The sequence below is a fragment of the Lactuca virosa genome, chromosome 1, assembly GCF_052849685.1.
Source record: "Lactuca virosa cultivar CGN04683 chromosome 1, Lactuca_virosa_CGN04683_v6, whole genome shotgun sequence".
In the NCBI taxonomy this organism is placed as follows: domain Eukaryota; kingdom Viridiplantae; phylum Streptophyta; class Magnoliopsida; order Asterales; family Asteraceae; genus Lactuca; species Lactuca virosa.
This window is the reverse complement of record NC_136426.1, coordinates 35,522,127-35,536,038: the sequence shown is the minus strand read 5'-3', so window position 1 is coordinate 35,536,038 and position 13,912 is coordinate 35,522,127. Positions and strand designations below refer to the sequence as shown.

Sequence of the window (13,912 nt, the reverse complement as noted above, 5' to 3'; positions counted from 1 at the left end):
ACCTATAGCATGCAATTATCTTAGATACTTTTATATCTATGTGTAAGATGAAAATAACTATACACTCACTTGGTAAAGTGATGACTCGAAACTCGAACGACGCTTCGCTTTAGCACTTGGCTTTTCCTTTTACGTAACCTAGGTTAAATTAACACTAAATCTTAGGCAATATTCCTTATGAATAAAGATAGCCTAGATCCATCATAAATTCCAAAGTCTACTGATCTATAGCTGATAAGGGATAACTAGCTAGGATCATATCAGAGGTAGGTTCCGTTTGGTATGCAGAGTATATTGTTTAGATTGTTTCGGCTAACAATCAACCGATCTAAAATTCGATATTTGGGCTGTCTGCTACTACACTGAATCTTAGAAAAATCATAATTTCCTCTATTGAAGTCAGATTTGGACGTTCTCTATATGTCCGCTCTCGTTTTAACGACTACTACGACCTTTGTGTAGATCAGTAAGGCTAAAAAGTAATCTAACGAAAATTTACTATTTTGCCAAATCGGGTTGAATCGCGAAACTTCGACAGACCATAAAGTCTGATTGAGGCGTTCCTTATATCCATGGAATCCTTCTCACGACTACTTCAACTTTCGTCAAGGGTATTCGGCCTAATTATTATTCTATTTTGGATGCGTATTTTATTCTTATTTTTATTATATTGACGTAAGCACGTATACTACAAATAATTACACATGAATCACATAATACTCAAATAGTTTCCCTTTATTATATCAAATAAGTTACAATTGTTAACCCTAGTCATCAAATTAATGTCTAACGAGAAATGCGGACGTTATAATACACTACCCAAAGAAAGATGTAATTTGGTCGAACAAAATGTGCATTTGATGGTAAATATGTGATAATTATAAAGTGTCATTAATGTCAACTACACTTAGTCTAAATATAGACCGTTGTTGGCAGAATTTATTATCATTATTTGATAGTTGTGTGTTAGCATACCAATTATTGTTAATTTCATGGTCAAAATATCAGGGGATTAATGTTGTTTTAGGTTGTAGATGCGCCCACATCATGATATTATATAGAATAAAATTCTATTTACGTGTATATTTGTTTTTGTTTTTTCAATATTTAGTTTTTCTATGCCACATTCAACTTCTCTATCCAAGTGAATACCATCTATACGATGATTGAGACGGATCTTATATGGAAAGATAATTATGGTTGATAAATCCGAATGTAGTGGTTAATACTACGGAAGGTGTGATAGATCACGAGAACAATGTCAATTACTCTTCGTATTTTTTCTCAATAAGTGTGGAATTGTTTTGCAGTACATCATGCCACAAAAACTTAACATGAATGGTATAGTAAAGCGACAAAATAAGACTCTTATAAGATATTGTATGAAGTATGACTAGTTACTTTTCCTTACTATATGTGATTTAGGGAGAAACTTTGACGACATTAAATTATTCGAAAATGAGATGTCAAGTAAAGCGGTTACCAAAACTCATTACAAGCGTTGGATTAAAACATACCAAGAACTTATACATATAAGGTTGTCTGCCCGAGGTTAGGCCTTATAGGTCACATGAAGAAAATTTGGACCCAAGAACTATTATGTGTTTTTTTGGCTATCTTGGACGTTCTCGTGGTTTCAATCTCAACAAACTTAAGAAGTGTCATCAGTAAGATCCTCTAGGGAAAGGAGATATAAGACTTTATATGATTATGTCATTTTTTTTTTCAAAAACATTAGGCATAATGGATGATGAATGCTTCAACTTTCATGAAGCAATAAGTTGTTTAAACACTCAAGAATGAATCAATGTCATGAATGATGAAATGAATTCAATGAAAGGCAACGACATTTAAGACCTCGTCGAGTTTTTTAAAGGTCAGAAGCATATCGGATGAAAATGGATATTTAAAACCAAATTGGATTCAAATTGTAAGATTGAATTATATATATATATATATATATATATATATATATATATATATATATATATATATATATATATAGAGAGAGAGAGAGAGAGAGAGAGAGAGAGAGAGAGAGAGAGAGATAAGTTCAGGTGTTTAAAGTAAATATTGTGTTATTGTATGCATAAATGTGGGTCAATCATTTCAAAAACTTAAATAAGGATATATAATCTTACCTATTAATTAATTTTGTTAATTAAATAAAAATTCAATTAATCCCTAAAATATTGGATTGCTTTCCTTTAAATCCCTTCAAATCGTTACTGCTTCTTTATCACCGATCCATCCCTTCTTTTTCAACCTAACTGATGCCGATGATTGAAGAAGATAAGAGGCCGGAGCTTGGCCGTTCGCCGACCAACACCATCAGCCACCACCGAGCCACCATCGCCACCGACAGTCGCTGCCTTTCCGCCAACGCCGCCCCTCCTACAGAAAATTAGTAAGTTTCTCTGCTCAATCTATGGAATCGATTTTTCTGAAACTGAAGTTGAAATCTGAAATCGATTTTCAATGTTTCGCCACTTTTTCTCAAAGAAAAAAAGTGCTTGCCCACCTAGCTTACAATGGAAAGTAGAACTCGCTTTGAATATACAGTTCTACAAACGCCTTTATTTACTTTATTGATGGGGTTCACGTGGGACCCCTTTGCACACGTGGGACCCCTTTGCAGGTGGTGTTGATTACAGTCTTCTATCACTTTTAAGATTTTCAATTTTGCTCATGGAATTGTGATTAACTGGATAGGGATTTTCAATTGGAAACAGACTCACTGAACCTGGAATCCAATTCAAGGCGGATATTGATTTCGCTTTGGAAAACCAGTTAATTACAAAAAAAATATTACAATGAATTGATTCAAATAGTACCAAAGTGTGAAGAAGCAGCAAACAAATGCGGTAATTTCATTATTTAAGCTTGTTATATTTTCGTTAATGTTGTATATATACTTGAGAGGTGTTCTGGTTTTTTAGGGACAAATGGTAAAGACAGTTGCCTTGATGCCCTGAACATATGTGGGGAAATTCACTCCAAGATTTTGTTTGTTAGCAATATATGTGTAACTAAGCGAATAAATATCCTACAATCATAACTAGAAGTGTAATTCATATGTAATAGAAACAATTGTTGTATAACAGCCTTATGATTTGAGGAAGCAAAGATGTGATGACTTGTCAAAGATAGATGAATTCTTGAACTTGGAATCAGTGAAAAAGGCATTAGGGGTACCAGAGGAAATACACTTTGGTGCGTGTAATGGTGAGGTGTATCGAGCAATGAAGGAAGACATTATGAGAAACCTTGAAGTTGGGATTCCAGTGCTTTTGGAAGATGGTATTCAGATGCTTGTTTATGCTTGGGAATATGATTTTATTTGCAATTGGTTAGGTAAGATACGAATTCCAATTCTTTTGGAATGAAATCATGAATTTCAATTCTGTTGGAATCACAGAAGTTGATGCTTGAAGAACGGACCACAAAATTGAAACATACCACATTATTCTTTTAAAATGTATTAGTCGTTGTTAGATTTTGATGTTTTCTTTCCCGATTTGAAGGTTTTTTTAGTTTTATTCTTTAACAATAAATGTAATTCTTAGCAATTGTTACCCGTATTTTATAAGAATTAATGTAATCTTTGTTTTTATTCTTCAATTGATGGTTCAAGAATTTGTTATTCTCCAAGAAGTTTTTAAAGTTATTTTTAAACTGATGGTTCAAAACTATTGTTTGTCTTCAAAATATTCATTCATTCAAAACATTTATTTTGTCAGAATAGATAATCTGACATTCTCTTAGAATATCATTCTAACAAAATTATTTTAGAATTATAATCTAGTTAATTAAAAAAATGAAAATTCAAAATTAAGAAAATCAAATATATCTGAAAATTCGAAACTTTTTATTAATTAAACTTGTGTTTCCTAATTAGTAAATTTTTGGTAAATTAAGAAAGTGAATTTTACCTATTTATGCATACAATAACACAATAATTACTTTGAATAAAATAACCTAAGCCTATATATATATATATATATATATATATATATATATATATATATATATATATATATATATATATATATATATATATATATATATATATCTTCGAGTCGCAAATGGATTTATTTAAAAAGAATGAATGCTTTCTAGTTTCTAATATTCTCCAAAGACTCTTTTAAAATAATAGTGGCTCTTGCGGATATTTTGACATAGAGTTACATCAAATTGATATAAAAACTACATTTTTAAATAGAGCATTGACGAAACTTATATACTGTTAAAAAAGACTATATAAAGAGATCCAAAGTCTATGGTTTCCAAGTTAAACAAATCGATATATGTTCGCAAACAGGCAATTCAAGTTTGGATTCAAAGAGCCGGGATATATATATATATATATATATATATATATATATATATATATATATATATATATATATATATATATATATATATATATATATATATATATATATGGGAAAATACCGACAATAGTCAAAAAATGGAGGGTATTTTCAAAATTTAGACATGAAAATGGACATTTCCGGGTATAGACATGCATTCCGCGGAGCTCTACGGAATCTACTGTAGCTCCGCGGAATGGCAAAATCGTAAATAAATTAGTGTATTTAAAAAAAAAAAAAAAAAAAAACTCAAGATCCATTTCGCGGAGCTACAGTGGATTCCGCGAAGCTCCGAGGAATGGATTTTAAGTTTTTTTTTTTTTTCAAATCGATTCTTCGGGGTTTATATTCATTCCCCCAACTAATTATTTTCATGATAGTATGAATTTTTCTTGACAATGTTTGGAATGAATGTTAGATGGCAAAAAATTGGTATTTTAATTAGAGATCATTACAAAAAGAATCACTGGAGTTGTTTTTTTTTTCTTTTTTTTCCTGAAGATTCATTCCTCGGAGCGCCGCGGAATCCACTGTAGCTCCACAGAATGGATCTTGAGTTTTTTTTTTTTTTTTTTGAATTTCATCATTTATTTACGATTTTGTCATTCCGCGGAGCTACAGTGGATTTCCCGGAGCTCCGCAGAGCTACCTCCGCAGAATCCATGTCTATACCCGGAAATTCAATTTTTTTGTGTCTATATTTTGGAATTCAGCCCCAAATAATGTCTATACCCGGTATTTTCCATATATATATATATATATATATATATATATATATATATATATATATATATATATATATATATATATAACTTAAATATTAGAAAACTCAACAAAAAAATAATAACAAATTGCTTAGTTGTTATTAAAATTTATAAACAAACACTAAACAATATATTATAATTTTATATTTTACATATAAAAACTTTAGATAAAAAAATATGTAAGGTTTTTTATTGACTGAGATTTTTTAATATGTTAAAAAAACAATTTTGTAAATTAGTAAATGTATATATATATATATATATATATATATATATATATATATATATATATATATATATATATATATATATATATCAAGGTTGTAAAAATCGCTCCACGGTAGTTCGACGGTCGACTGGTGTTAAGGGATTAATCGGTCTTGGCGGAGATTAATCGGGGACCATAGATTATTAATAAAATATTAAAATTAATTAAATATTAATATATCTTAAGAAAAAAAAGTACTTCAAAATTAGAAAATAAGAAAAATTGTAATTTGGAAATACTAAAATATGAACATTTTGGTATAATATTTGACATTTTGAAAATTTGAAAATTTTGGAGTAAAAAAAAAAGTTGGTTTTTTGAATTTTTTTAAAATTTTTTTTTTTAAATTTTTTTGACATTTTTTGACTTTTTTTTGACTTTTTTCGACTTTTTTGACTTTTGTTGACTTTTGTTGACTTTTGTTGACCGATTAATCCCGCCAAGGCCGATTAATCCCGCCAAACCCGATTAATCCTAAATTTCCGATTAATGGCTTAATCCTCGATGGTTGGAGAACGCCAAACGATTAATCCCGATTTCTGCAACCATGATATATATATATATATATATATATATATATATATATATATATGACAAAATTAAATTTTAAATAAATAAAACATTGTTATACGGTTTTTATTTCATAAACCAAAACCATTTCGAAAACGAAAATAATATTTCGGTTTTGTTGAAAACCAATCCAAAATTCTGAATATATAAAACTTATATATAATTCGATCCAAATTATCCGATTATCCAATTCTACAATTCGGTTTTTATCAAAAATTCAAAATGATGAAGAATCCTAATTACTACCATTACTTTTATGGTTTGGTGCTCCCATTTTTGTTCATGTTGTTTCTATTCAAAAATTATAGTTTCAAATTTCAATGAAGTATAAAGTTAACCTTAAACTCATTATCAATTATAAAAATCTGTGTGTTATATCTGTGATTTTTTATTTTTATTTTTTGTTTATAGCTATCGCCCTTTGAAAGTATGTTCTATAGATTTAGATTATATCATAGTTGATTTATAGTAACGTACTTTAATTGGTTAAGTTTGAACCCGAAAAAAGAAAAACCTAAAGCCTACGAATGCAAATCAGAAAATCGAGAATCCAAACCGAGAACTCAATTCCAAAAATCCCAAAACCGGATGGGGTGTATGGATTGAAGGATCCAATATATTGCATATGCTTTGATTCACAATGATAACCGACTATTTGATCTCTTTTGTGTAGTGAATTTGGCATATTTTATGCTCAATATTCAATAAGCTTCGTTTTTTATTTAATTGTTACAAATTGTCAACATCATATCAAACTTTCTATTAAAACAATTGTAAGGAGTATATCCAGTTCATACCAATTGAAATCAAATACTATACCAAAAAACAAGAGAAACAAATTCTAGTAAGCAAATATTTCCTGAAACAAGTATATTTAGTTGAGTCCTATTTGAAGACTAAACTGAAACGTGGACATCAAAAATAAATAAATATTTCCAAAATTACCCTCACCGACGGAAATTTGCAGACTAAACACCGGCGATCTCCATGAAGAAGAAATCACACCCGAGCTCTTTTGAGGGACGTTAATGTAATTTTGGCACCTAACGGAGAAGCACCAACCTCGATATCGAAAGAATCATACCGGCGGAAGAGTTCCACGACGAACAACCGAGTAATCATCACCACAAAATCTTTTCCGGCACACTGCTTGTTTCCCACCGTTGGACCCTCCGTCTCCGGTCCGTTTGACCACGTCACGTACTTCAAAAGCTTCTCGCCGTCACCCACAAACCGATCCGGAACAAATTCTTCCGCCCGGTCAAACACTTTGGGATCCTTGGTCGCAAATGGCTGGTATCCGAACAACATTTCCCCTTCTTTCACTTTGAAAATGGCGTCGTGTGATTCGATCGTCAGATCACGTTTGGCTTTCCCGTATTGTAAGGCCACTGGTGGTTCGATTCGGAGGGACTCGTAGACGACGGATTTCATCAAGGGCATCTGCTCCATCGCCGCCATGGTCACCTTCCCTCCGCCGTGGGTTTTGATTGCACCTCTGATCTCCTCCGCCAACTGGGTATGTAAATTAGTTCCGGCGCGGCCGAGCCATTTCAGTGTATTGGGAAACAAAATCTTGATCCCCCCAAAAGTATTGAAACAAACTGTGAATAAGATGTTATGAACCGCTTCGTCTTTTGAAATCCCTAAAGCTTCTGCTTGTTCGATGATCGGAGACGAAGAGGATTCGAAGAATTCGTAAAGTTTCTGATAGTTTTTCTTAATCAGGGCAGGAGGCAGCCGGAAAGTATGAAGGAGAGGTTCCTCTACGAACCATGGAAGTCCAAGGCGGAGCAAAGGTCCAAGATTGAATAAAACCCAGGACCCGATCAACTTCGGACCATCTTTTCCGATCTTTGTTACTTCCGGGTTGGTTTCCAAATACGCCCGACCAAGAAACCTGAAGGCTGCTTGTTCGCCGACGTCGTTGAAAAAAGCTTTACCCTTTTGTGCTAACTCTGCTTCAAGCTCATCGAAGAGTTCACTGTATGTCGCTTCGAATTCCGGCATAACTCTGCTTCGGGAAGATTTGAGCATGAAAAATATCAAATTTTTCAGCGGAGCATGCTTGGGCTCCGATGGGTCAAGATACGAGAGGACACGGTGGCCGCCGGTGAGTTCAGTAGACGGCATGTATGTCCCGGTGAACAAATCCTTCTTTTCGACTTTAGATACATCAAACAGCGTCGGAAAACTCTTGGCGTCAAGAAGAACGACGACATTCGGGTTGTTGGCGATGAACGGACCAGGTGGCATGTTGACACGAAACACCGTTGACTGAAATTTATGAATCCGAGACTTGAAGAATTCATCCCGTCCGCCGGCACCATAGAAGTACTCAAATCGATCTTTAAGGGGTTGAAAGAATGGAATGCCGTAAGAGCCAGGGACTTGCCGGAGAGGGAGATTGGTGGTGGAATTGCCGCTGACGGTGGGAGCTACATCCGCCGAGGTGGCAGAAAGAGGTGGAACTGGAACAGAGTCTTTGATGGAGGCAGTGATCAGTCGGACAGCGGTGGCGCGTCGACGTGGGTTTGTCTTGGGTACATCAAGATTCAGGTTGTGGAGAGAAGGGAAAGCTAAAGATGAAGTCGCCATTTTTGTTTATTGACCAAATCTAAGTTCGAATGTTGAGAATTTGATATTTAAAACTTGGGTAAGGTTGAGATTATATAGAAAGTTGAGGGTGAAAAATGTCAATTCAACCGACCAAACGAGTACAAGTTAACAAGAAAAACATGTACATGCATCAAATGGTTGTACGTTTGACTAGGAAGACGTTAAAATTGACGTGGGGACGAGTGACATTGGCTTTAATAAATAACAATCAGAACATGTGGTACGCATTTGCTATGCAATTATTTTAATTGTTTATTTTCCATTAGTGCTCCATTTATTTTTATAGAAAGTGGCACGTTGAATTCATACATTAATAATTTGAGCTACTTTAAAGGTAGCATTTTGTAATGTTCTAACTTTAACCTCAAATTCTACGCCACCACTTGAAAGAAATCAGCCTACTTTTGGTTATATAAAGTGATGACAAACATTTATAATTTATTTTATGGAACACGTTTTTTATAAGATAGAGTGTACTGTGAGACTGATCTAAACATCATTTAATAGATGAAATTACATGAGTACGGCTGCATGTTAAAAAGAAACTATGATGCCATGTGATGTTGTATAGAGTTCAGGGCAAATATGTAAAAGTTTTGATGGTTCAGTATCTTACTTTTCATTCATCAATCGAAAGTTTAAATACATGAAGAAATCCTTGATCAACAACGAAACAAGAAAACTAATTTAAAATACAATAGATAAGGATAACTATAGGCAAATCCGATTCTAAGATAAACACTTAAAATAAGGAATGTTTCTTTTACTCCCGTCAAGTTGGAGCGTGTAGATTTCGAACGTCCAACTTGTCCAACAAAACTTGAAGTTGTTGAGTTCCCAAAGCTTTGGTGAAGAGGTCAACAATTTGATTGATGGTGTTGACACTCACAATTTTTATTTCCTTAGATTATATTCGTTCAAACATAAAATAACAACCCATTTCCACGTGCTTGGTCCTCTCATGAAAAACTGGATTATTTGTGATGTCTCTAGCAGCTTGATTATCACAATGAAAGGCGTAGATCTAGTAGAATGGACATCAATGTCTTTCAACAACCACCGCGGCCAGATGATATCACTGACTGTAGAGGCCATTGCCTTATACTTCGCCTCGATTGAGGATCGTGAAACTACATAATGTTTCTGATGGGTTTTGAGCACTACAACATTCCTATGATGTACATGCAAACCCTAAAGCTTTGGATCTAGTTTGTCTAATGAACATGCAATAATTATCCAAAGCCATAAACCCTAGATCTAGCATGTGATAATCAATATAAACATAAGAATAGGGTTTAGATCTTACCTTGATTGTTATGTAGCAATAACAATCTATTCCTTGTTGTAATTGGCTTCTGAAAAGCTTAGAGTCACAAATGTCACTCCTCTAATGGCTCACAAACACCAAGAGCAAGAGGATGAAGAAGGAGAAGAGGAGAGGCACTCAAAAACATCTAGAAACCCTAAGGAATAAGATAGCCACATTTTTGGTGCCCTAGGGGTGCATAAATAGTGAGGCTATTAGGGTTATCTAACAAGGAAACCCTAATTTGACTGCTTAGGCCCTAAGCAACCCATGGACTCCTCCTTTAGAGGCCTTGGACGATTTCTAATGGGTTTCCCCATAGAATTTGTCCACTCCTCTAATATGGAGTTCATTAGCCCAATATTCAACTATCACACAATTGACAATTCTAGTCCCCTAAGTTTAATTAATCTCTTTTAGCCACAATAATTAATTCTTAATTAATTATTGACTAATATTAATTAACGAATATGATTTCTCCTTTAATATATTATTCTCATAATATATTAATAAATCATAATTAATACTCTCTCTCCATAATTCATCCTATCAAGTTGTTTTGGTGAAGTCAACCCAAAAGGATCATGCACCATCGGGTCAAGTACATACCAAAAATAGTTATGGACTTAGACATTAATCCAACAGTCTCCCACTTGGATAAGTCTAATAACTATTCTGCGTATGACTTCAGATCCTGATCCGCAATCGTAGCTTTCAAAAGCTGCTGTCAACTCTGATCTTATCAGATACACGTCCTTTAGATAAGGGATCATATATTCCTCCATTCTAGATATTATATAGACGTGAGACATGGATTGAAATCATTCTCTCAGTCTATGTGTCGTTTCCTGATTTCCGATTTATGACGACTGACTAATTGAACAAATCAAATCAGTCCTGGCCCGGCCGAGCACTTTCCTTTGTCATCACTAAATCATCGAGGGGCCCACAGATATCGCTTTTATCCCATATTGGGTAAAAGGAACAGATAAACTTCGACTCAATGCTCTCTTGTACTTACTCACCGAATCACATACAACAATACGTTTTATAACACCAAGTTACTGGTGCGTTTACATATTATCAATGTGCAACCGACTCGCAAGATACAACTCACACATCTCGGTTTCAAGAACATAAGATATTATCGTCTCACCAATCACTCGTGATAAAATCCATGAAGCGATCCAAGTGAGCGTGGGTTTAATCCAATGCTCAAATCATATTCGTAAGCACTCATGAACGTTGTAGCAAACTTTTGCTATGTCTAATACACTTTAGACAATCTACAACCAATTCATGACAATCTTCTTTCATACCTACTTCCAAAGTATGAGCGATTGTGGAACGTTCAAATAATTCGATTATTCTCAAATAACTCAATTATTTAGGAAGTCAAAACATGCAAATTGAAACACAAGAATAATACTAATCTTATATGGCCCCAAACTTTTGAGTATAAATAAAACACTTTTATTTAATCACCATATTGATTACTCATTATTTGTTGTTTCGGGTAATCAACTTTTTACTTGAATTATAACGACAATTGTCCCCTGCTCTTAGCATGCACACTATGTTTACTTATGGTCCTTACTCTGTGAAATAGTATAATTGAATAACATTTTCAATCATACTCATTTTACAATTCCCAATCCTTACCACAAGTGTAAGAATACCAAATTCTTGCCACTTATAGAATATGTTAGATTCTAACACTTTATGCAGCAGTCCTTTCGTAATGTCATGGCACAAAAGTCACCAAGACTCGGCCAATGAAATTACAAAATGCTCTATTGGAGATTGTTACAAGACAATTCCATAGACATGAAGTCTCACATTCAAAGTACATTCCTTTGAACATCCTTCTTGCATAAAGGTTTTTCTACTCTACACATAAACTCTTAACGTCCAACTCCCAATATGGAAACATTTCCATATTTGCCATATGACAACTCATTATTAATAATAATAATGTCAATATGGTCCTTCCATTACTATACTTCCAACTGTTCACAAGCGACCAATCCTTGGCGAACCTTAGATTATCCTTGACAGTTGTTTAACTAACTCAGTCAAATCCGATTCTAGTCCTCTTTCCCTTTTAATGCCCTAGGCATCTGGAAAATTTTTAGAACGGTCGAATATTACAACGACATGATACTTTACCAGTCTTTTGCTATAATATTCTATTTCTATTTACCATGTTCTCATGATTCGAACTATGAAGAGGGATGTCGTAATCATAATCGAGTGTGAGAACGCAACAAATGTTTCCATATATAGAATTCTCTTACGTTGAATCCTTTCAACATAACATTCATATATCTTTTTGACTAAATTTGATTAAAATTTCTCGATCTAAACCTTTAGATTTGAAACGAAGTATAATATTCTCTCCCTTAATTATAGCAAAACAACTTTTCAACCTATGCAACTTTGCAAAGTGAAACTTTTGTTTTCTATAATTAATATTGTTAACTTGCAATAATAATCATGTTCCCACTAACATGATGATTATATCCATACTAGCATAACATTTATACTCCCACTAGCTTTGACACGTATTCAGAAACCAGCTAAACTTCTAGAAAAAAATACTTATTGACTTCCAAAGTTCATTGTTTCTAATACGATATGCTTTGATAAGCTTTTATCTAAGCATCTCAAACTCATACACCTTACTTTAGACAGCTCACATGTGTGTCTAAACAATTCCAGAACTTATAGCAATAAGTCTCGATTGTTCAAACTAATTGCCAAATCTCACAATTCGAACTATGAAAAAGGATGTCGTAATCATAATCGAATTTGAGAATGCAACTTACATAATCGCTATCTCCTTAAAATCTCTCTTAGTGAAAGCGTTTCCTCACAATCATTTTCATGAAGGAGAGAAACCTTATGATACTTAGATTTTATGGTGTATGTGTTCCTATCCATGTGAATCTGTCATAACCATAATCAGAAGATAATGTTCATGACAAATTCAACCTCTTATGGACAGAACTTGTTCATTCTTAATTTCTTGCCATCAAGGGTCCCACCATTGCTTCCAAATTATTTAGCAGCTCACCTATGCCAGTCAATGTACTTTCATTGATCAAGGTGTTTGCCCTTATGCATTCAATTGAGAACTCGTATAACTCATATGCATAATCACTCAACTGGATTGGCATAGAAATAAAATTTTGTCAACACGATAGGTTACAATCCTCAAGTCGTGTGCTAGTGTTTAATAGTTTTACTTCTTGATTTGTTCTTGAAACTTTTCAAGATCTTTAGACTCCCACTGACCTCTTGACATATAAGATTCTCTTATCAAGAACCATTTCTTGACAAAATAAATATTCAAGAGTCAGTGTGTGTCTATGCCAAGACAAAACTACGCGCAATCTGGTACTAGTTGGTCTTTGTCTTATTCAAGACATCACAACTTACCAAAATGTGCAAGTGTAAGAACATTTATACTTAAGATTATCTCACTCAATTCACAATCTTGGAGTATGACTCTAAGACTTGATATTGGAACGAAGTACGATACATCTTATTGACTTAACCATTTCTACAATTCACCATTCCTCTTCTTAGCCAAACTAGTGCACTAAGGTATCCTTAGAGGATGAATTGTAATATGGTTCCTACAATAACCAAGACGATCATAAAACACGATACAAAAGTACTCTCCCTTCTTCTTAGATTGTCAGGTCGACGATGGTCAACAGTACCGCAGGCATGAGACCAACAGGGAAAGCAACCACACAGACCAAAGGATGACACAGGCTGGCTTGAATAGTTTCTATCTATGTAAGTATAACACCCACTCCAAAATATTTATTGATAAAAGAGTTCCCAAAACGGGAGTACTCTTACAATATTTTACATCTTCTCCCTTCTAAGGGAGATTTTACTCACAAGACATTTAAACAGAAAATTATAAGATAGAGAGTGTTTTTCTTGCACTCGTCGTCGTGATGCCTTCTAATGAAAACATAACTCTCAATTTATAGAT

The 13,912-nt window shown here is 33.7% G+C and overlaps 1 protein-coding gene across 1 annotated transcript; it reads right to left on the bottom strand.

The window, feature by feature from the left end:
* Positions 1-6,711: 6,711 nt before the first annotated feature.
* On the bottom strand, positions 6,712-8,625 carry AOS (allene oxide synthase). The gene has a single exon (XM_079087833.1). It carries the CDS (start codon positions 8,571-8,573, stop codon positions 6,975-6,977), a length of 1,599 nt encoding a protein of 532 aa, XP_078943959.1. The 5' UTR covers positions 8,574-8,625; the 3' UTR covers positions 6,712-6,974.
* Positions 8,626-13,912: the final 5,287 nt, after the last annotated feature.